Source organism: Manacus vitellinus, unplaced genomic scaffold (genome assembly GCF_001715985.3).
Source record: "Manacus vitellinus isolate BGI_N305 unplaced genomic scaffold, ASM171598v3 scaffold_0_pilon, whole genome shotgun sequence".
Classification (NCBI taxonomy): domain Eukaryota; kingdom Metazoa; phylum Chordata; class Aves; order Passeriformes; family Pipridae; genus Manacus; species Manacus vitellinus.
The window spans coordinates 22814869-22838100 of NW_021938789.1; the positions used below are offsets into that span (position 1 = coordinate 22814869).

Consider the following 23232-nt stretch of genomic DNA (forward strand, 5'->3'; position numbering starts at 1 on the left):
TTAAATACTTAAAATATGCTGTATTGTACAGATTTCCCCAAAGGTTGGTAAAAAAGTGGCCTATTAGCAACTTTGCTAATCATACCATCAGTGTTTCTATAAACTTGAATTATAGTCTAGCTGAAGTTTACATGTTTAACTAGCTCATAACAATGATTTGACTGAAATTTATTTTCTTTTAACTGTTTTTGAAACAAAGCAGGATACTTACCAGATGATCAGCTTGTTTTGAATAGATCTTTCAGAGTGCTGTCACTAAACATGTTGGAAGTGTTTGACCACTTCTTCCTTTTAGAAGAATCCTTCCTCTATTACACACACCTTGCACACCATCTTAGTTTGGGCTGTGTTATGAATATAATCTACTTCTGCTATTCTGCTACTAGCTGTCTTATTTTAAAAAATGACAGTTCTCTAAAGTGACAAGTGTTTTAACTGAGGCCACCCTTTCTCGATTCCCAATTTCTTCCAACTTTTCTAATAAATGAGGCACAAGCCCTATCAAATCAGAGCCATCTAGACTATATCATCCTGTCTATATGCTTATAACATGCTTATCTCATCATATCATAGAAAATGCTGTTTAATTTGCCTCCCTGGAATACATACATGACTGCACTGGCACTTTACACTCTACCTGTTTTTTGAATAGAAGTATTCTTTCATTCACTGAGAATTCTGTTCCTAAGGCACTTTTCCATTTTTAGTGTTATAAAACCTTAAGAAATACTGTGTGGGTTAGGAGCAACTGTGATATTCAGACCCACCACATCAGCCTTTTATTACATGAACTAACAAAGTGACTAGTAAAACACTAGTACCTGGAGAAGCATACACAACACACTTGCTGCAGGCTTTTTTCTTCTACAGTAAGAAAAAAATGCCAAGCCTATGAAGTAATGGATTTGATTCCCTCTGTGACAGGGAAATCATCCTTATCTGTTATAGGTCTTTCTGGGTTTTGAGTAAATGTTAGAAAAGCAAAGGGCTCTCCCAGTTGTGTGGTAACCTCCTCATGCTGATCTTCATGCTCTTGGCCCATGGGGGGAAGGCACTGCATCTTCTCATTTCAGTGAATGTCCACTTCAATAAAACATAAGAAAACTGTACTCCACAACCTCCAGTGTAATTCTTAAAGACTTGTTAATTAGCAACTACCAAAATAATTGAATTACTTTATTTCCGACACTAGACTGTTTCTTGCTCACAAGGCAGTGCTACCTGACACTTCTTACAAAACTGGTAGCCTGTAAGTCCTATAATCATAACAAATAGTGATTTTTAGGTATGTGTGATGCTTTACGGAAGCTAGGAAGGAATAATTCCAGGGTTTAAGCATGCGCAGTTTTAAATGACTTACGCTCTTGCTGCTTCTCAGGGAGAGATTGTCTCACAGTCTTAAAGACCTCTTGCTGTGTGGAAAATGCCTTTTCCTTTCCTTCTGCCTCAAATTTTCCATTAACGATTTTTTACCTCAACTTGTACACCCAACTCAACTAGTTTGAACTCTTCTTCTGTGTTTTTATGACCTTCCAGTGCTAGTATACTACATCCCCCTTGTCTAGTGGCCAGATTATGTCTTGAATCTCTCTGTATAAATGTACCCCTTTGGTGCCCTTATCTTTTGATGGAATTTTTTCTTCTTTGAATTCCTTCCCATATTTCATTGTATTTTACTGTCCTTGGATTCAGCTTGCAAGTTCACTTCTCGCAAGCATTCTGGATGCCTCAGAATATAAAGGAAAATACAGTAGGATGGTGCAGAGGAGAGGGGAAAGTGAGCAATGCTCAAGTGCTTGGGACAGTGCTCAGTGCAAAAGGCACATGGATGCAAGCATTGCATCAGTGCCTCACCTTAACCTCTGGTGCTATGCTATTCATCATTTTAGACATTGATACCTTTTCTTGCTAGAGAAATGAAATAGTTCTGGGTTGACAGATGAGAAATAGCTGGAAGTAACTTTTCAGAGATGCAGTCAATGGCTGTGTGAACAAGTTATGGTATAAAAGAATTAGCATTTTGTCTTCTAAATTTAATGCATTGTTGTGTTAAGACAGTATCATGATTTCATTCTTTATGATTGTAGGACACTGCCTCCAGCAATTTGCAGAAGATCTGTGTATGACATTTAATTTTTGTATATCTTAAGCGGTGTGTGAGAACTAATACCATGACAACAAGAGGTTTGCTTTTGCTAGACTGTGAAGCAGCATCCCTCAGTGCTCCCTGGGGAATGTAGGGGGAAGTGACAGTGATCAAGACTTTGGGACGCTCAGGCACAGAAAGAATAGAATGATAACTATTGGTATTCAGTTGGTAACTGAAAGGCAGCAGGCCTCCTTGCAGCTGCTCTGTCAGACAGGCCTCACAAATCAAAATCCTCCTTCAGATGCCCAAATTATATTTCTGTTGGCTAAGACTTGAAAAACTTTAAAAAGTTGTTTGAATTAACAGCTGTCTTTGGCTTCATTTTTCACCTTAGTCAGTTGTTTGTATATCCTTCTGGCTCTCACTTTGGCTTCATTTCACTGCTGTGTGTGCTTTAACTTCCTCCAATTACTTTTACACTTGCATTTTTTAAAGCAAACCTATGACTCCACAACTCATCATGCCTTCATTCTCTCTGTAGAAAATAGGAAAGCAGTGAATTATTTTTCAGCATTGCATACAGCTGCCTATCAAGTAGCAGTCTGCTTTCCACCCTGCTAAATTCAAGAGTTTCCTTTCCACAAGACTGCAATAAACCAAAAGTTTCTTCTTATTTTTAAATATACGAAGCTATTGAGTGGGGAATATTCCTGTCCAGTTGTCTGTCATTGTGCAGTCTTGTCTTCCAAAAATTTTGAAGTTGCTTTGGTACCTGCCCTTAACAATACTCAAAATATCAGCCTGGGAGACAGCGGGAGTAGCCATGCAGTTGGCTGTAGCATGAAATGAATGTAAGAAAAACACCTCATCCTTTGGGTAAAAGAGCAGAAGGAAGAATGCAGATTAAAATAAAACTCATTATGCATCTCCAATTTTAAACATTTAATAGTGCACTTATTGAGTATACTCTGTACAGACATCTATAGCAAGTTAAACATTTTCCTTTCTCTCATGTAGATCATAGTCATGTAAAGCACATTTACAATAGAAAACATACTTGAGGTACAAAATCCCAAAAAGAATATCTGAGGTATAAATACAGGTATATTTTAAATAGTCTTTATCATGCTTAATCTATGTTTGACAGTACACTGTGGGCAAGTATACATGTTTACAATAAAATGGTATGTACAACATACAATTTTACAAATTCAAAAGTGTTTGATGTAGAGGAATATACAAGAGTTTCCTACTCATGAGGAACATTGTTACTGGAAGTACTACATTATCTGCCATTATACAAAAATCTTCATCAAAAAGCTTAAAATAATACTGACAATGGTAACAAAGTCTCAGTCAAGATTCCATCTTGCAACTCATTCATACCTTAGCCACAAAATACATTTATCACTTAATACTGCATCTCAAAACCAAGTCTTTACCTTTACAGTAAAACCTACAGAAAGACACCTTTCCAGAGGACCTCGGGACTTCCTGCAGTTCATACAAGTTGATTCTCAAGGAGGGGGAAATATCCCAAAGGGTTTAAAACACAACAAAATCCAAGAAAAAATGGCATCCTCCTTTCTGTCCCCAAACATAACCCTCCAAATTGCTCACATCCAGGTTCTGTTCATGTTAACATGCAGCTTTTAGGAAAATGGACGAAGGAGGGTGAGTAAGGAGAGAGTTTGTGTGATTCTCCCTAGCCAAGTCACCCCAGCTGCTACTGCAGGAGTCCTGCCACCTCCCAGCACCATAACTCCAGTGTTGACTTCTTCCTCTTGAGCCTTTAGAATATAGTTAAATATATAAAAGCTCATTAAAAGACTTACAGTTAATGCAGGTAGCAGTAAAAGCAATGAACATTTTTTGGCAAATTATCAACTGATGTTATTGCCTTTCCTCACCATTGCATAGACATTTCTAAGCTGCTACATTGCTCAGAAGTGTATTTTCTTAGATTTGCTATAGAATTGCTCATCACTCTTAAGAGTTCATCTGGATAAAGAGTGAACAGTAGCCAAAGCAAGCCTCCTGTAACATCTGCTAGGGTTTTTAACAAGGTTAGAGTTGAGAAAAATGCAGAACTGGCACATGGGAAGGATGGCCACTCCTAGTCCACAGAGGAGTCTCAATCTAGGTTTAACTGTATCCAGCATACTAAAATCCATTCTGGTTGCCTATCAGTGTACCAGACACATTTCAAATTCAACTTCTTCTATCCTTTCAACCATTAACACACTCATTCACACTTTAATCTTTGTGCAAACCTTTCTCTGCTTATCTCAGTGAGAACACATTGAAGAGTACCAACTATTCCAGTGGATACACCAGTCCCTCAATGCACTACAAATAAAATGACATGAGTATGTACATAAAGCTAAGTATTTCACATGGGAATGATAAGCCTTCACCATATTTCATAATATATTTTGTATTTAAAGACATTTGCTTCTCAGAAGCAATTCAAACCACTAATAGTTCATTTTTTTTTTAATTTTTTATTTTTTGCACAGTCCTCTTATGTATTCCAGTCGAGGCCTACACTATAGACCTTATACAGACAGGAAGCAGCTTTAAAGTGTATGGTATGGCCACAGTCCTATAGTAATGCTCACAGTCAAGTTCTCACGCTGTCATCCCTTCATGACATGACCTGCAGATGGTACACAGTCCAGTCTGCAGCCGATGAGTCTCAGTTTTGGGTAATGTCTACATTGCTGAGGTGTGGAGCTCATGGCTGTTCCTCTTCAGTAGTCACCTGGATTTTATTTCCTTGCTCTCAGGACTCTGATGACTAAAAGAGTCTCGTATCTTAACAACTTCGGATGCACACAAGTGCCCAAAAGACTTGGTGTACCAGTCTGGCATGTGGCCCCTGTTGCGTGGAGAAAAAGTCACAATGAGGTAGGTACCAGTAACTTTGCATGCATTTTCTTAGTCAGAATCAAATACATATCTAGCTGGTTAAAAAATGCCCAACTAAGAAATCTTTTTAGTACTACCCACTGCTCAGCTCAGCCTTATTAATACATAGACTTGCTCAAAACAACTCTGCCACAGTGAGGAAAAATTATGAGAAGTTTGGTCCTCTTTACTAGCTTAATATTAAAATTAACATGTCCTTGCATCCAAATATGACTGTAAGAGGAAGGGGTGGGGTTATATACCAATAAAGATAGTGGAGCACATACTAGAGGCTTCTAATGCCACAAACCACACCTGCTGCTAGATGTGCACTGAAGCCAATTTTCTGTGACATCTCAGAGACATTTGCTTCTCAGCAAATGCATACTCAGTAAATGCTTCTCAGCATTTGCATACCTTTGAGAAGTGTGTACTACTGGCCAAGCTAAAGTCTGTTGAATCATCAAAATTGTCCACTGACCGCGTTGAAACTATACAAGAAAAGTTACCACCACCAAAGGATAAAGTGGAAATTCCTACCTTAAATCAATTCTGCACATGTAGGTAAGTTTGGATTTTCCTGACCCGCAGGGCTCAATCAGATACCTAGACAGGAGCACATTGACTCTAACACCTGCCACTGGAGCACGGTCGTGGTCCACTGAGGTTGCTAGAAGCACACATGCTCCTTTGGGGAAGTTTGTCCTCCATGTTCTAAGAAAAAAGAAGAAAAACAAAAGTCTTATATTTGACAAACAGTAATTCAGACATCTGACTTCAAATAAGGCAAAAAATTGATATTTACCAACATAACTTACATTATAAAGAAATAGGTAAGGCTGTGTAGGATATAAACATCATCGCGCGTGAAAGTCTTACCTTAAGACTACGAAGTCCCTGGCTGGGTGAGGTGCCATGCTGTTCTGGACATACTGGTATATATCTGTCTGGCTATCCAAAGGTTCGATTACTTTTGACTCTATAAGATCTTCATCCCAAAGATGCTGCTCTTTGAGTAAACGATTTAAAACGTCCTCTGGTGTAGCTGGGATTTCAATGGTAGTTTTCCATAATCGGAGTGGAGGACCTTCGCATACCTGGGGAAAATTAGTGGAGTCCTCAGTTTTGCTCTTCCTTACATTTTCTTTTCCTTTCTATTTTAGTTTTGGCTAAATACAGAAAATTGAATACACACACACATATATGTACATATTGTACTAAGCTTGGCATAAGCTCAGACTAAGGTTTGTTTTCCAAACAGCCAAAGGCATCTGCACACTGATGTCCACGTTATTTTTAAGTTACAGTTATATACTCCAGTATGGGCCCCCATTAAATTGTGATGCTACAGAAAAATATCCTAATTTTCCAAGCTTGTTTTTTAAAATTCTGATTGAAACACTTCTCCCTGTGCGAGCTCTGAGCTATGCAAGATTAGAGCTCAGAAACTTCTTTCCTACTGCCTGTATAGTGACAGTGCTTGGAGGCCTCACTCAGCTTGTTAAGGCTCTGCATGTGAGTAAAGACAAGTAAATTCAATACAGTGAACATTCCTGGGCTGGATAAACAGAAGAACACAAATCAGTGCATGTCAGCTGACTACTGCTGAAAGACATGTTGTTTTTAGATGGTGTGCAACTGCGTCAAAAGATTAAGAGGTTTTTTCCTTAAATCTATCTGCAACGTAAAGATGTGCACTGAACCTTCTGTAATATCCTGTGTCAAAAGTGAGCTAAAAACCAGAGCTGTGGCGAGAATGACAGGGTGCATACCTTCTTGTAGGCCAGCTCTGCTTGCTCTGAGGTGGAGCAGCTGACCCAGCCTTTAAACTTCTCCTTCATCTCTTTGAGCAAGTCATCCACGCAGTCCTGGAGGTAGCAGTGGTAGTCAGAGGGCTCGGTGTTGCTGCTGCCGCCCCGGAGCTCCTCCAGGCTGAGGGGACGCAGGTCCTGCTCTGTGTACGAGTTCCGACCCCTGCTCATTTCTTCAGGTATCTGAGGGGTGAAAAGGGTGAAATAATCCTCCTGCAGCTCTCTCTCCCCATGTCACTGAGTTAGTCTAGCAGTTCAATAGCCACAGAAAGATGGGTATGCTAGTTTTGTAAGTGATGGGTTGCGTATGTGTCAGGTTAAGCACTCAGTGTGAAGAAATGCCAAAATTAAGTTTGTGATTTGATTTAACTCAAATTAGTCTCTCTTTTATGGGTGTCTTATTTTATTCTCTAGAGTATCCCCCTTTGCTACACAACTAGATTCATTCCCACAGCAGTTTATCCTGCAAACTGAAGGAAGGAGGGATCAGTTGTCAGCCGCAAGAAAAGAGACAGGCACGTCTTCAGTTGAGGGCTCTGAAAAGCTTTGATGACAGTGAGGAAAACCAGGACTTGAGACTTGTCTGGTTCTCCATCCCAGGCCCTAGAGGGAGCATGCTTTAGTTCCTACAGACCCTTCAGCCTATGGTTTGACAGTGTCATGTTCCAGGATGCTTTTGTGGCCTGCCTTGCTACCTCTTGGGAATTTAAGTACAATATGAGCACTGAAATTCCTGGAAATAGCTTCTTGCTTTGTAATTAGAGCTGAGGTTCACAGACACTCATGGCTGCATAATAAAAGCTTGAAAATGTATTTCAAATGTAGCTTGGGGGCAATAAAATTGTGATAAACCCCACAACTGCCTCATGATTTTAGAGCACCAGTGACAACAGAACAACTTCCTTTTCTTCTGGCACTATTTCTAATTCATGTATGCACACAGATCAGGATGCAAAGTTTTTTTTAAAAGCTATTTATCACGTATTAAAATAAAGAGACATTCATTAAAATAAAGAGACATTCCTGGCTTTCCATTATACAGCAGATCTAAGACATGTTGGCCAATATTTCACCCATCAGTTTTGCAAACAGGTGTTTTACCTGAAAGAGCTTCTTGCATTCAGCAATCATATGAGCTAGCCCTTGGGTTGCAGCCAGATTTTCATTTAGGTCCTTTTGATCGGGTTTTCCCAGGCTTGGTTTTCTCTGCATCACCCTTCACAGGGGAAAAAAAGACAAACACGCATATCTAGTTATTTAATGTAGAGCAAGAGACATGCTTGGTAAGAAAACATTAAGATTCCCTAATCTACTGGTGATTTAGAGCAGTGCTACCTGGGACTAAATATTGGCATGGTGTTGTCAACTTCTCTTGCTAATCTCTCTGAACCCTTTCTTTGGAATTCCCTCCCCCACCCCTGTTTTTTATCTTCTTATGAGTTTTATTATATTGTAACCAATCTCCAGCAAAAGGCAGGATCCCATAACCATTCTACACCTGTTGCCCCCGAGGTGTCCAAGGTGATCACAGCTGGTAGGGTCAATGCTAGACCGTGCCTGTTGCACATCACTGTTAGCTGTAGTACGGGACCATCAGCAGTGAGTCCTGCTCCCCAGAGACATACCTTGGGGAAGAATTCTCTCTTTTGAGAGTGTTCAAGTGGAAGAGGGAAGGTGCTAAGCAGACGGCCAGGTTTGTTGGTGTCATCTGGTTTTCCTTCACTGCAGCTGTGACATCACTCAGGAAATAGAGAAGAATCTGGAGGACCTCCCTGTTCTCATCAGGTAAAAGCATAATGGCAGCCTTGATAGCCTGGAGACGCTGATCCTTTGGCACATCTGCATAATATTAGGAATTCTCTCATCAGCCCATTGATTTTCCACACACACAGCATGAATACATCCCAAAGCAAACTCCAGCTTCAAATATTTGACTCTAGTTTGAAGTGATTTCCTTCAGGATGCATACCATTTGTAGGAAACATGAAGGAATTTTCTTCAACCCACTAGTTTAACTACCCTCAGCTATTTCCTGCCTCACAAGAAATGCAAGCAAGAGGAAGCTGTGCCTAGGCCAGAGTTAATTTTAGATTTAGGTTCAACAGCTACATGCTCCCGCAGATGCACTAAAATGACAGAAGCCTGGAGTCAGGCAGGGAACAAGCAAACACAGTCCAGCCAATTTAGAAATTCTTTGGCTTGCAAAGAAACTTAAAACCTGAATGCATTTTAGAATAGGTAAGTTAATTAAATAAACCTGGCTAGCAAACCTTTTCAACAGTGATGTCATAAAATATGCAGAAAGTGCTTTACCAAACACAGAGGGTTACTTTATTGAGCAGATCATTCAAAGTCATGCAGTGGAAAAAGAAAGTCAACGCTGTGAAGTCCCATACCATTAAACAGCTCCTTGGTTACGAACAACAAACAGCCATTGGAAAAATTTGACGTGTGTCTTTATGTAAGGCTTTCTCCTCCCAACTTGAGGGGAACAAAAATGAAATAACCCAGACCAGATCTGCTTCTTATGAAGGGATTTCCAATAAGCCACCTCTGAAGACAACATCAGAGTCTGAGTCCTGGAGCATTTATATCTTCATTAGCACCCCGCCACCCTCACTGCATGTCTTGAAATACATGTGGTGCTACCCAGATATTTAATTGGTATTTGCTTTGGGCTTCAGCAAATTTATAAGGCTAGCAGGTGAGTTTAGAAAGCAGTTTTAAGCAAAAATCCACCGTTCTCCATGCACTCTCCTCAATCAGCTCAAAGCAAATGTAAGGCACGTGCAGACAATTCCAGTGTGCAGCCTGGAGCACAGCACCAAAGCAAAAGGAAATTTTGTCCTTTGAAGGGAAGCAAAATTTACAGCAGTTTTAAGGCTCTTTGCTTTACACAGAGATAATACTTCCCAACCATCTCTGGGGATTCCTCAGACCTACCGCCTGCAAAAGGAAAGGAACAGATACTGCTGCAATGCTGTGTCAAACTTTTTTGCCTCTAACCCCCAGAGCTGTTGTTTAATATACATGGGAGCGGAGAGTCTGATTAATTTTCTACATAAACCTGCTTGGGAATCCAAACATACAAAAAATGCATGCACAGTTTCTTTTTAAACTGTCACCTCTACCTACAGAGCTGTGAAGGAAGTTCCTGTAATGTTTTTTATAACCCTCATCATAAGGAAGGCACACAATACAGCAAGGACTCAAAGAAGGTGTTTTTGCAGTAAGTTCTGTCATAGCTGTACTACCACGGGAAGAACACATGGGGAGAGAGCTGGGGTGGTGTTAGAAAGAGAAACCACAGGACTGGTAAGATGCCCATAGTGCATCAGTCAGTTTGGACCCCCATGAATGCTTCAAAAAGCTTTGGTTCTGGTCACCAAACATTAATTCACTTTTGGTCATTTCATAAAGTGATAATATTCCCAATGAAACAATGTTGAAAAAAACTTCTGAAAGACAGTATGTTGTTTGAAAAGATCCAGCACAAAATTACCACCTATACAGAACTCAATTTATCTAGCTCACAAGAGTGCCTCCCTTGTTGAGTTGAACATGCCATCTCAGAAGGATTGATTATTTTTTCACAAGCATTGATAAACTCTATTCTTTATGTGATTTACTCTAAGCACTTTCTGTTTATGGTACCTATGGGTAAAGCAGCTACAAGTGAGTAACAGAAAAGCTTACAGCTTAGAAGCTGTTTTAAGCAGTTGTGGTGAAGAATAGAAGAATATGAACCATAAGAAAACAGAAATTTTTTGGCAGCCTTGCCAATCCCCTCAAAAGCCTCAAACTCTGTTCATCCAGTGTTTGCTCTGTTTGTTTACTTAGCCATATCAGATATGGCTTATTTTCAAACCATAATATCAAGTATGCTCAAGGAAGAGAAGAAATAGAGCAAGTGATGGAGGATTTGCATTTATTCCCAAACTAGAGAGAAAGGTGAAATGAAAAGAACTTTTACTATAAATTTTTATACAACTACAATATAAAAAAATCCATTCCTTATGAGGCACCCTGAACTGTAACTTGCTGGAGAAACGCAACACGTGTAGTGCCCAGAGAAGCAGTGTTACAAAGTTCCACCCTTGCTACACAAATGACTATTTGCCATCTGCTGCAGAAATCTTATGACTTACATTGGTATATCTGTAAGAAGGTCTCAGAGAGTTTGTTGGTCATGAGAGGCTCAGGGAGATCACGGAAGAATTGCTTTAACATGTCTGCTACATCATAGGCAGACTGGCCTTCGTAGTTGACACTGTCTGTGGAACTCTCATTCATCTGACGCAAAGCCTGAATTCTTGATTTGACTCCAGACTTCCTAAACAGTCCAACCTAAATATACATATAAAAGTAAATACATTTACAGTGAGTCCAGCAAATCTGAAAGGTAAGCATGGTCTTTAGCTTCTTATGTACAGGTTCTAATTTCGTGGTAAGCTTTCCTCACATTATCTATTTTGTCCTGTTTTGAGTCTTTTTTCAGTCTGACCCAGGAACAGTAAAAATCAATGGAAAGCTGCATGTGTGTGGGATGAGAGTACAGCAAAACTCACCTGATCCAGACAGTGGTTGCGGAGGTACCGCATGGCTTGCTGAATGCTCTGTGGAAGAGGCTGCCCTGTGCGCTGGACGTTGACTTGCAGCGGTACTCCAAAGACATTTCGGTCTCTATAATCTGGCACCTTTATTCTTTTCATAAATTTTGGTACTGCCCTGTTTAAGAAAAGGGAATGACAAAATTAAATTAAACCTCCGTTGACCATTTATCTTCTGTATTTCCAGTAATTCAGAAAGCAGTGAAAATAAGTGAAACACTTAAAGTAACATGAAAAATAGTGACACTCTAAATTATCTAATCCACTCAGGGCTGAGAATGGGGAGAGGATAGAAAACAGTTTCTCTAAGAGAAAGGCTTGACATTTGGGGCAGTATGCTGGCTCTAAGTATTAATGTGGTGCTACTCCATCAATATTAGTAGGATGAAAGCTACAGGGTAAAACTGCAGGGGCCAGATCGAATTGCAAGAAAGTCAAAATAAATCCTGTGGTCAGTGACCCCTTATAACACTGCTTCTTTAGCTTTCGGGAAAGATGGGCATTTGAACAATGAGCTTTTGTATGTCAACTACTTGTTCTGCAAAGTCCTCAAACTGGGTCCACCACCCACCAGTGTGCAGAACAGCAGGAAACTGATGTAATACATTTGAGTTTGTCAGCTAAAAACTTCAACTCTATAAACAACCCCTTTGAGGGACCCCCCTCCTTGTCAGCCAGTGACTTTTGCTACCCCCACCTCCCATTCCAGTTTCATTGAGAGGCCTTTCCATCTGCCTATGACTCCAAGGAAAAAGTTACTATATACAAAAGAATGACTTAATTGGTTTCGTAAAGGGAAAAAAAGACATTAAAATGTGAAAATATTGAGATCATTTTCCTAAACAGGAAGGAAAGCTAGCATCCAGTGCAACAACTAATAGGACACAGTAGCACTGGAAAACAGGGAGACCTATTTAACATTTCAACGTACAGTACAGCTATACAAATGCTGCATTGGATTTACAGCTGACAAATCTGTTATATAGTAAAACAGAACCAATTTGTACTGCTGTATAGTTAAGTTTAGGGCATTATTGATACATGTATGAATAATACTTGCTTTGTCAAAAAACATGCCAATGGAATGTGAAAAAACACATTGCGATCTCCACTGAGAATCTGAAGCATGCAGGGATAACTGGTCAATACTTATTTCTGTCTTTCAGAACAAACAACTTCTGTATTTAGAAAGACTGACATAATAACAGCCTTTGAACAGGAGGTACTTTGATGCTGAAGCTAAATACTCTCTATGACTCCTGGGGAAGGGAGGAGGCTGGCCTGTGGTAGGGACAAGAAAAATTTTATTTGCTCCTTTTCATCCTGAAGGTTACACGGGCTGTACTGCAGATACAATAATAAAAGAGCTTTCTATTTCATTCTTCCAACAAAAAATATTCAACTGAGTTACAAACACCTGGCCACACCAAAAATTGCTGCCTACAAAGAACTCTGTGGTTCTCCAACCTTTCTTTTTCTCTCCATCTCTTTGGCAAGCTAACTGCCTTAAAAAGGGGAGACAGATTTTGGCTCATGAGATAACAGAATTAAAGAAAATTTGTATTATTTAATTACATAATTACTTAAAGAAAGTAATGCAAATATTTTAACATAGCTGAAGAAAAGCAAGCGTATTAAGATCAACTGCAATTTGTGCCACTGCTTGCTAACTGACTCAATAAACAAGTAGTCCTTCTTTTGCTATAGATAGTGGACATTTTCCTGCTCAGAATGCTGGTCTGTACTTCATTGCTTTTTTTCTCTCACATGCCCCCTATAAACACACTTCCCAAACCTAATAAGATTACACTTACATAAAAGGTTAGTGATTTTATCCCTGTCTTAGAAAACCAGAAATCACAGCATGGGCTGGAAGATAAAGTGCAAATATGGAAAAAGAGGGATGGAGGGATTAATTGCATCTTTCCAAAAGTTGCTTGGGATAAGCACAACTGTCACGCTCATATGATAGGCCTCTATACACAGCACTGTGTCCTTACCAGCTGAAACCATGCTTGTTGGAAGGCGTGTACTTCTCCAGGAGAGCAGTCAGCTTCAGGAGCGAGTACTTCTGCAGCAGGTTCATCTGTGCCACGGACTGGCAGTTGATCTGCAGTGATGCTGAGCTGAGGCTGGGCCGGTGGGAGCTCTGGAAGCTGTGCCACCTCAGCTTGTGCCTGTGGAGAAGATGGGAGACAAAGCAAGGACAGGTTACTGAAACATCTCTGCAAGACACGCGCGGGAATTACTGCAAATGTACTGCTGAGCTCCCTGCCCTTGGCGGTCACATTCTTTTTAGATTTCAAAGACATCAGCCGGCAGCATCTCTGCTTCACCCAGTGATGCAGCACATGCAGGTGCTTCAGGTGGGAATGCGCACACTGAGCTGACCCACAGCTTGGTGCTAGCTACATGGTCTTGCTCTATCAGATATCCTCTAAGAGCTCCAATACCCTTTTCCCAAAGCCCTTGCAGTATTATGGCAGTGGGAATCTAAAAACTCCATTAAGAAAAAATGGCATGAATTTTTAAGACACATCGAGGAGGAACTAAGGACTCCTAAAAGTCCCATTAAGTTATACGAGCAGCTGTAGATGACTAAATGACAGCAGAAACCAGGCCCTACATGATTTGCACCACTTTTAAAGGAGAATGGGAAACAAAGCTAGAAAGAATTCAACTCCTTGCCCTACTACAATACAAAATAGAGTCATCCATCCAAAATCCCAGCAGAAACTGGAAGTCATTGGAAATCCCACTGTGCTACAGCCATCTAGAGAAAGTAAGTGAGCCTTATTTTCCCTACACATTTAATGCCCTAGCATGCTACTAGAAACAGCCTGTTACTGAAACATTCAATTTTTTGAAACAGTCTAAAAGACAAGGCTTTTACTACACACTGACACAAACCAGACCATACTTACTCTTGGTTCTCCTAGCCAACTTAAAAAGTGATTAATATTACTTGATGGCCCTCCCTTCCTACACACCATTTCAGGTTAAAGAATTATTGTCCCCCCAGACCACCTCAACATTGCTTTTTCAATGACGACTCAGGCTGAACATACAAACATACAGCTATGAAATGTGGGAATCACAAAGTGTTGCACAAATACTTCCCTTGCCTGTAATTGTTTTGGGAAGCAATGGGAACAGCCTGTGAGTGCTTGAACCTTTAACTGAGTGTGGTGCAGCTACTATAGAGCCACTTGGGTTGTGATCTCACCTGCTGGACCGCGTCAGCGATGCGCCCACCCCAGAGTCCCTCCTGTCCTGGATCCCCGTGGGCTCTTCCGTTTCATTCAGTGAATTCCCTGTACTGTCAAGGTCACTTGGTGTTGTTCGATCATTATCTACATCGAGGTGGATCTGCTTTGGAGAGGAAGGACATGGGGAGATGGAGTCGAGAGCTGAGTCAGAGTCCCCTTCGTCTGAAAACTTCTCTGACCACTGGTTTACTATTCTCTGCATCCCTTTGACATGGTACAGGATGTCATCTAGTTCTGGGAATATGTCTTCATTTTCGAGGTCGGCCAGGTCGCTTGCACTGGAATACAGGATTGATCCTGGCACGTTGTCGTAAATGCTCAGGCGGCTGCTCACTGAACTGGAGGAGTTACGCCTTTTCCCCATGCCTAGCTCTTTGGAACTGTCGCCACTGTTTTCCCTCCGAAGGGTGAGGTGGCCATGTCCATGGAAACTCCCTGTCCTCCAGTTCACAGGGGTGTTGCTTTCTGTCGGGGAGAAGTTGCCGTTGGAGAGTGCTTTGGGAAAAGTGCCGGGCTTATGATCCTCAGGGATAAAAAACACGGTGTCTTCTGCAAAACTGCCCCGGTTCTTGAAGTTCTGCTCCATCACATCGCTGAACGTTGACTGGTTGAAGGGGTCAAAGCCTTCCAGGTACATGCCCACCCTTTTATTGTACGCACTGAGGCTGCGTGTTCGTGTGACAGGACTGGGTGTGCTGACGGCACTGCTTGTCTCAGACTGGCTGCTGCTGCTGCTGGTCTGGGTGGAATTGGAGACACTCCTCTTTCGTACCATAGGGAAGCTGATGTGATTGCCGTTGAGGGCAGAAATCTCCACGCAGTTAAGCTGTTTCAGTTTATCTTCATTGATACCCTCTTGTAGGATGGGCCCACTAATTATCAGCCCAAGCTTTGAAGGAGCTTTGCTCTTGCCATGGTGAGAACTCTTGATTTTTAGGCTCTCCATTCTCTTGAGCAGGCTCTTTGTTTTGGACTTGGTGTTCTTCTCATTGGCTTTTGTATTGAAGCTGAAGCTATTCAGTTCCCTGGGTGAGGGCAGGCTGCTGAATGAGTCATCGTTGGTTACAAAATTGCTCGATGAACAAACGCTCACAACAGAATTTGTCCTGGTAGTAGATGCCTCGCTCTGCAGGGTTGGTTGGTGGCTGCTGGTGCTGCTGATGCTCAGAATAGAAGCCACTTCCTGGCGTTCGCTGAGGTCTGTGAGCACGCTCTCCCGGCTTGCTGCATTAGTAAGGTGAGGAGCTTCCGGGGAGGGGATATTCAAGTCTGGTTTTGGAGGGAACACATCAAACTCTTCAAGCCTCGACCACCTCTTGCTGTCCCTCTGAAAAGTCCATTTGCCACTTATTGCACAAGGTTCATCTTCATCTGAATCTTCACTCTGCAAAGAAGAAGAATCCTGAAAGTACTGCTTGCAAACTGCTCAAACAGCAAAGGCAGTTGCATTTAAATACAATGTCCACTGAACTGCTTTAAACATGACCTTGTTCTCACTGAATTTAAAGTGAAAACAGTCTTTTACTTCAGGGAGAGGAAGATTAGGCCATAAAGCCTTCCATGGGAAAAGATAACATGGTACAGGCAACATATTTTAACAGTTTTTAAATACAAAAGATATACCCTTCAAAAAAAGAAACAACACAATCTGCTTTAAATCGCTCTTTTCTAAAAACCGTAGTATCCATATACTTTTAATTAATTGGTCACAGTGGATAGCCCACACACCAATGGAAATTCCTGACATGCATAAAATTTTACACTGGAGTCAGTCAGGGGTTGGGGTGCCTCTGGACTCTCTCCAAAGTTTCACTCTGTTGATAGTGGCTATATGTTTATACTCCTCTTTGCAATTATGAGATGTTTCTCATACATTCTGAATTGTAGTGGCTTAATTCCTTACCCATTTGGGAAGTCTAAACAGCCTCCTCACTGTGACTAATGAGACAGCAAAGGAAGCTCTTGCACTGCAAGAGTGTGATGGCTCCAGGCTCTTACCTGGTCCACTCTTCCTCCCACAGACTATCAGCTAACATTTTAAGAATGTTCTGTGAAGTCTCTACTTCAGCCTCGCTTCAGGCAAACTTTAACACTTGTAGATAGTGAGCAGCAAGAGCTCACTGACAGTATAGCACATAAGTAAATTGTAAATAACATGTTTGATGTATGAGTAATGCTTAGAGTACAATTACACACACATCACTTACGCCTACAATCTTTTCATCTAAATACTGACAGGGAATGACCTTGACGTATTTGGTCTTCCATGTATCTGGAAAATTTCACGTTGGAAGAATAAAACAATGAAGAAATTTTAATATGATACCATGAAGCCACAAAATAACCTTTGGTGTTCAAAGTAGGGAACACTAATTGCCACCCAGCTCCTTGAATTTCACTTCATTTGTTTAATTTGCTTTAATTTAAAAACAAACACACATGCAATCTCTGAACTGTAACTATTTGTGTGCCAGGAATACAAACATTTCTTCTCTGAAAAACAAGTAAATTATTCATATATCAAGTATTTTATATATGCATATTTTAGATCCTGATCATATCGTAGTTTTTCTTTTAAATAGAATATTAACTCATGAAAAAAAGTGATATAGTGTATTTATTTTTTATGACCAAATAAACAAGACACAGAGTAAGCATAATTTTCTTTGTTTCCCCACTACTACAAACTACTTATGTCCATGACATAAAAACAAACAAACGAAAAAAACCCCTGCTTTCTTATTTAAAGTTTTCAGGAGGAAAAAAGTCACCTGAAACTGCCAGTGGGTAATAATGATGGTTTGGTGGTGAATGTGATTTAATTGGAAAAAAAAAAAGGTGATCTTAATTTGCAAACAACTCAGCGCAAACATAAAGAAATATATGCTTCTGCCAGCACAATCTTCCCCTAGTGTTAAAGAGCTTTAAAGGCTAAGTACTGATTTAATTGGCTCCAACAACAAAAGGGAATAGAATCCAAATCCATCTGCCAGAACATCAGTGGTGAACGAAAACCAAGAAGGACTGAAACAAAAGGTAACACCCAGACTCCAGAAGATCTGAGGTTTGGACCTGAAGTCAGGTCTGGTCTGACCTCTTAACATCAATACTGATCATTCCAGTGTTATAAAGGTTCAGGAATGAGAAATCTTCTGGCAGTCATAAATGCCAATCCAGCTGTCTCCCCCTACTTTTAAGGAGTTCCTACATATGCCGCCTCAGAGTGTTATCTTCTGGAGCTTGGATGCTGTTCCCAACATACCACAAACAGATAGGGAAAGAGGGGATTAATTCCTGGTAAACAACCTCAGAGCATTTGTATGCATTCTTGTTAAGGGTAGGGCAGCATTGTATTGCCTTAGTCATCTTTATCTGCAGTTGTCATATCCCAGGGGATGGTATCAATTACTGATCCCTCCTAGGACACACACATAGTTTTAAGACAGCTATTGATTGGTACCTTACTTGCTAACCCCAACAACTTAGCTTTCTGTCAGCACTACCTTACTGAAATTACAGTAGATGCTCTCTTATTTCTCACCATGCTCCACAGGGATCCTGAAGATTCAGCAAACACTTTTAATTCCTGCTGAGCTCCTTGGAAACATGCAAACTTTCTAAAAAGGTAGCTGTTCTATTGTGTAAATATATTGGAAAGGAAACAATATGCCCAGTTTTCGTTTGCAGGCCAAGCACAGTCTAAATGATCCTGTTTATATCATAATAAAATAAAATAATACAATTCTAACATGATGGCAGAGAACTGAAACTGCAGATGACGTCAAAGACGGTGTTCTAACATTAAGGTGAGCTCATCGTGGCCATCAAGCCTGCTTTTAAAATCCTACTTGAGTGCAGGCAATAGGCTACAACACAGACAACCTCATTGGCAGGCAGAGAAGCCCAGTGCCTTTCAGACTGGAAGCAGCATCCCGAGGAAAAGTTTGCTAGATAAATAACCTTTATCCACAGACAAGCCCTGCAGTTTTCACAGTAAGAACACAAAAACAAACGTAAGCAGAGTTTTTACTGTGTGTCCTTGCCAGGTTCTACTCAGGTGTTATCCTAAACTGCAGCTAAGCAATCTGCTAGATGGGTTTTTTTTTTTCAGTTTTATTAATGCACAATGCTGTAACAGAAGATGTTAAATGAACTTACCCTTTTCCTGTGGGGACTAATTTCTAGCTTCATCACTGCACATTTGTTTAAAGTATTTAAGCGCCTGCAAAGAGCAAATGAAACCATATTAAGAGAACACTCCAGTGTTTTGACACAGGCTATTCCAGTTCAAAGCTTTTGTTAAGGCTGTCCCCAAACTGCTCTGCATACAAATAGCCACAAGGAGAGTTTCAATTAGAGCCCTAATTGTACTTAACTATTAACCCATTACATTTGGCTGTACTCTAACTTCAGAAGGAGGAATAGATGACTGCTTGTCACAATTACCTGAACCAAAGTAAAGAGAAGTTAATGGAAACTTAGACTAAGTTGAGAAGTGCATCACATCCTATGAATTGTAATAATTACATTTGTTCTAAATAGCAAACATCTGAACCCTTAAACAACCGACCTTGACAAACTGAAAATAACAGAAACGGCTTCTTATTCGACACTGTATACATGCGACTGTATTAAAAAATCATGCTGCTTTAACATTGTACTTTCTAAGCTAAAACTTCCCAGAGGAAAACTTATTTTAGACTTATTAGCTGTCTATTCTGTTTTTGAACAATGATTATTTTCAGTACAGTCCTGGGACAAGACAACTTGCTGGTTTAAAAAACAAACCACCAAAACACAGAGCTGATTTTTCCTTTCTAAATTGTAAGGTTCTTTTATACATAAAAATATTTTTTCTGAAGGACTAAAATTTAAACCAAAATAAATTGCTGCAGAGACAACAGTTAACCAGACTCATTGTGAAATGTGATAGCAGTCTGGATGCATATCTTGAAGTACTGTATGAATTCACATAAGGATTCCTCTGTTCCTCAGTGAGCTAATGATCTGGTACCCCTAAAACAAACAAACAAAAAAATCTTTCTTCTCACTTCTGTCCCAGCTGCTCACTGTGCAGGACTGAGCACAGACAGCTTAAAGCAGAGCAAAACTTGGCACTGTTCATCACATAGTTCCATGGCAGGTTAGGCCCAGCTAAGTGCAGGCTGCTGTGGTCTCCTGCCCTTCTCCACACCCTTGCCTTCCCCAAAACTGCTACACTGGGACATGGTTCAGCTAAAACCTGTACTGGTAAAGTGTGGTTAAAGAAATACTGGTGCTATGGCAAGGCAAAGGGTAGAAACAGGCTGGGCACGATGCAGAAGGCAGAAAAGCTGAAGCAGCAGCTTCATGGAAGTGATGGTTTAGTCCCCCATGTCAATACTTCCACTCATGAGGCTGTACTGTTGGTAGCATGAGGAGACTAACCAAACTGAAAACTAATCTTTCGATATTTGTTGGGGTTGAATTTCCCCCAGGTCAGTCCCCAGAGCTACGTGAAGAGTTGTGTGTGCAGGGAAGAGGCAGAAGAGCAGGGCCGCTCTTTTCCTTCAAGTGGACCACAGCTAAATTCAACAGCAGCTTTAAAAAGACTAATTAATTCCAAAGTAAGTTATGTAATTTTCACATGATAATTCATTTGAGCAAAGTGTAAAGAAGAGACTGTATCTGCAGTTTTGAAAAACTAAAACAACAACAAAAAAAGAAATGCTGACTTGGCCTGTTGCTTCAGATTCATGAAACTTGTAACTTTAATGCGTGCACAGAGGATGAATTACTAGTTTCTTCTCTTTTCCCTCGTCTTTTATGCATGGGATTGGTTGCAGATGGTATTTACACAGGGCTTGATCCTGAAGTCATCAAAGAAAATGGGAAAGCTCCTACTGATGCTTTTGCAGCAGTCATGAAGTGAAAAAGAAAAGGCAGTTTGATCTATAATTAGACCCAGCCACAACACAGCAGAAAAGAAGAGAAACAGGAAGAAATGCCATGGGTCAAACAGTAGGGCAGTGGCAGGTTAGAAAAGTTATGCAGATCTCTCTATTTTCATCTTTGCTCTGACTTGAGAAGGCAAAAGGCTCAGTCTTGCTGGTTGCAGCTGGTGAGTACATGCACCCGCACATGTCCAGTGAATTTCAGAGGAATAGTATTTACAGTGCAGATGAAGGGTAAATGTCCCATCTATGTGCTACACAACAAAACTGATTTGTTTTTTTTTCCAAGAGGCCCTGCAGCATCAGAAAGCTGTCTCCCTCTCTTTGCTATAACCATGTTCTCCTCTCAAACTCTTGGACCTCAAGACCAGGGAATATTAAACTGCCTTCAGTTCTACATTGTGAAATAATTTACAAATTTCACAGTGTTGCAACCTTTGACTTATGCAGAGAGAAGTTATCACTGAATCCCTGGATCAGGCTTTATCTAGCTCCAGCCTGTCTGACCGCTAATAAAGACAATCTCTGATTTCACAGAGATTACATCCCCAGACTTTCCTCCTACTCAAATAAACCCCTGAAATAGCTGGAAAAACATAGAGCAAAGACCTCTGTTTCCACAGAGGGTATTTAAGAAAAAAGATCTCCCAGTACACATCTCACAAAAATTAGTATGAAGGTAAGATAAGGTAAACCCCCATGAGTGAAGTCAAATACAATAGCAGTGACGCAACTAGTCTCTGTTACACATCTGACAGTTTCCCCTTTAAAATCTAGATGCTCTGCAGAAATTGCCTCAAGTCTTCAACTTTCATTATATACATCACACATTCTGCTTCAACTTCTGCTCAAATTCAGCAGTGCCCAGGTTCTTGAACCATAAATCACTGAAAATGCAGTGCAAGATGCAAAATTGCCTTCCAAGCACATTAGCGAGTCTGCAAAGCTAAGATTACAGAATTTAGGCATTGCCAGGATGAGATTTACCTATCCAACCGTAATTAACCTTTGCAATACTTTTAAAGCACATATTCACAAATTCATTTTCTACAGATCTCATCAAATTGATGCTTTTCAATGAACCACAATTTTCTCTTCTGGCTCTGGACCTTCTCCTTTAGTAATTCCATTCCCAGGTATAAATTCAACTTATCATTTCCCTACTGACATTCAGCAGGCCTGCCTCATTCTTTAGCTCTGTCTTATTCTGTCCAAACCTGTCTCAAGGACACCTTCCTGAAGACAAGATGGGAGATGGAGGGACGGGGCAGGATTGCTGCAGACAGCAGTTAGAGCTGTTTTACCGTCTGGCTGTCTCAGTCTCAATTTCAACAATGCCTCCTACCCTGGCCACTTTCTAGATGACTGTCTGGATGACAAGATAATATTCTTTCCCATCATTTAGACAAATGCCTTTGAGTCAGCCCTCTCTCTATACATCTTCACATCCAGATGGTATCTTACTCCCATGGAGCATTCTATCTCCAAGACATCACTTTTCCTCACTCTCACTGTACTCCTACCCAGGCTTCTTCACTCGGACTCTACAAAACCCTTCCTCCTGAGGGTGACTGATGCAGCAGGGCCTGCCTCTCAGTCCCAGACCCCGAGTTGAGACTGGCCCATATCAGCCCTGAGTGACAATTACACTGGAAGCCTGAACCTGCCGCACCCAAAACATAAGGCACTGGAGCTTCTCTCAGAAATGAGTAAATGATGCATTTTTCCCAGTCTTCTCCTCAGAAATGGCCAAACTAGTGTAGTCCAAACTTCTCTTAAGAAATGCAGCCTGAACAAGACATTCACTACAAAAAACTAAAGTGTGAACAGATAACTTCTACATTAAAATATGAGCTTATGATGTGAAATCTTTTTTTTAACCTAGGTACTAGTCAGTGGTATGTTGGATATAACCCTGGGCAATTAATTTTGTTCTCATTAACAGGAGAAATTCTCACCCCATGTACCAACTGTATGATCTACCTCTAAAGAGGTTGATGAACTTAAACTTGTAATTTTCTCTTATAGGGTAAATTCCAGCTCCATCATACCTGTAACTAACTAATGATACAAGGGCTTTCTTGTCTCACTGGACAGCCTCTACGTTGGCTCCTGAGGTTCATCTTCATATTCTAACCTGCAAAGGAGGCCAACTCTCCACAAATGAAATTATATGAGCAGTGAACGCTGCTCATGCAAATACATTACGATTGATTTCTTGGGTGAGAAGTCCTGATGATAAAAGACTTAAGAAACCTCTCGTGTATATACTGTGGCAGTTTTCTAGCTATGTATAAGGAGATTAAAGAGGATTTCCATCATGGTTTGCTATGTATTTTGTACTTAGTAACAACTTCTAGGACAGAAGCATGTTTCAGTACTTAGTTTCATCAGCACATGATGCAGCCAGTTATCCTTCAGAGAAAAATTCCCAGTCATTAATCTACATAAAGTCTTATGAAATCAAGGCTAGCAGTGGTTTGCACAGTCACTACCGGAAACATCCTAGAAACTTAAAATAGGGTCATCACTCTCATGTTTTTAACCCTACATTTCATTGTAAGATCAATAAATGACATTTCTTAACCATCTGTCTTCTACTGTTACAGA

General features: G+C 40.6%; 1 protein-coding gene across 7 annotated transcripts in view; it reads right to left on the minus strand.

Moving 5' to 3' along the window:
• Nucleotides 1–3016: 3016 nt before the first annotated feature.
• The window catches only part of DLC1 (DLC1 Rho GTPase activating protein), a 258906-nt gene continuing 238690 nt past the window's right edge, over nt 3017–23232 (minus strand). For 3 of the 7 annotated variants that reach the window (XM_018069504.2, XM_018069496.2, XM_025894726.1), the window contains 12 exons: nt 18848–18911; nt 14647–16073; nt 13421–13597; nt 11379–11538; nt 10959–11157; nt 9754–9756; nt 8436–8649; nt 7912–8026; nt 6772–6993; nt 5879–6096; nt 5540–5713; nt 3017–4970 (listed from right to left, as the gene is read on the minus strand). In XM_018069504.2, the coding sequence (XP_017924993.1) occupies nt 4850–4970; nt 5540–5713; nt 5879–6096; nt 6772–6993; nt 7912–8026; nt 8436–8649; nt 9754–9756; nt 10959–11157; nt 11379–11538; nt 13421–13597; nt 14647–16073; nt 18848–18911 (3094 nt within the window). In that variant the 3' untranslated portion in view covers nt 3017–4849. Of the gene's footprint in view, nt 4971–5539; nt 5714–5878; nt 6097–6771; nt 6994–7911; nt 8027–8435; nt 8650–9753; nt 9757–10958; nt 11158–11378; nt 11539–13420; nt 13598–14646; nt 16074–18847; nt 18912–23232 lie in introns of those variants that run through there. The other 4 variants (XM_018069510.2, XM_018069516.1, XM_025894727.2 and 1 more) reach the window with 2 other exon arrangements.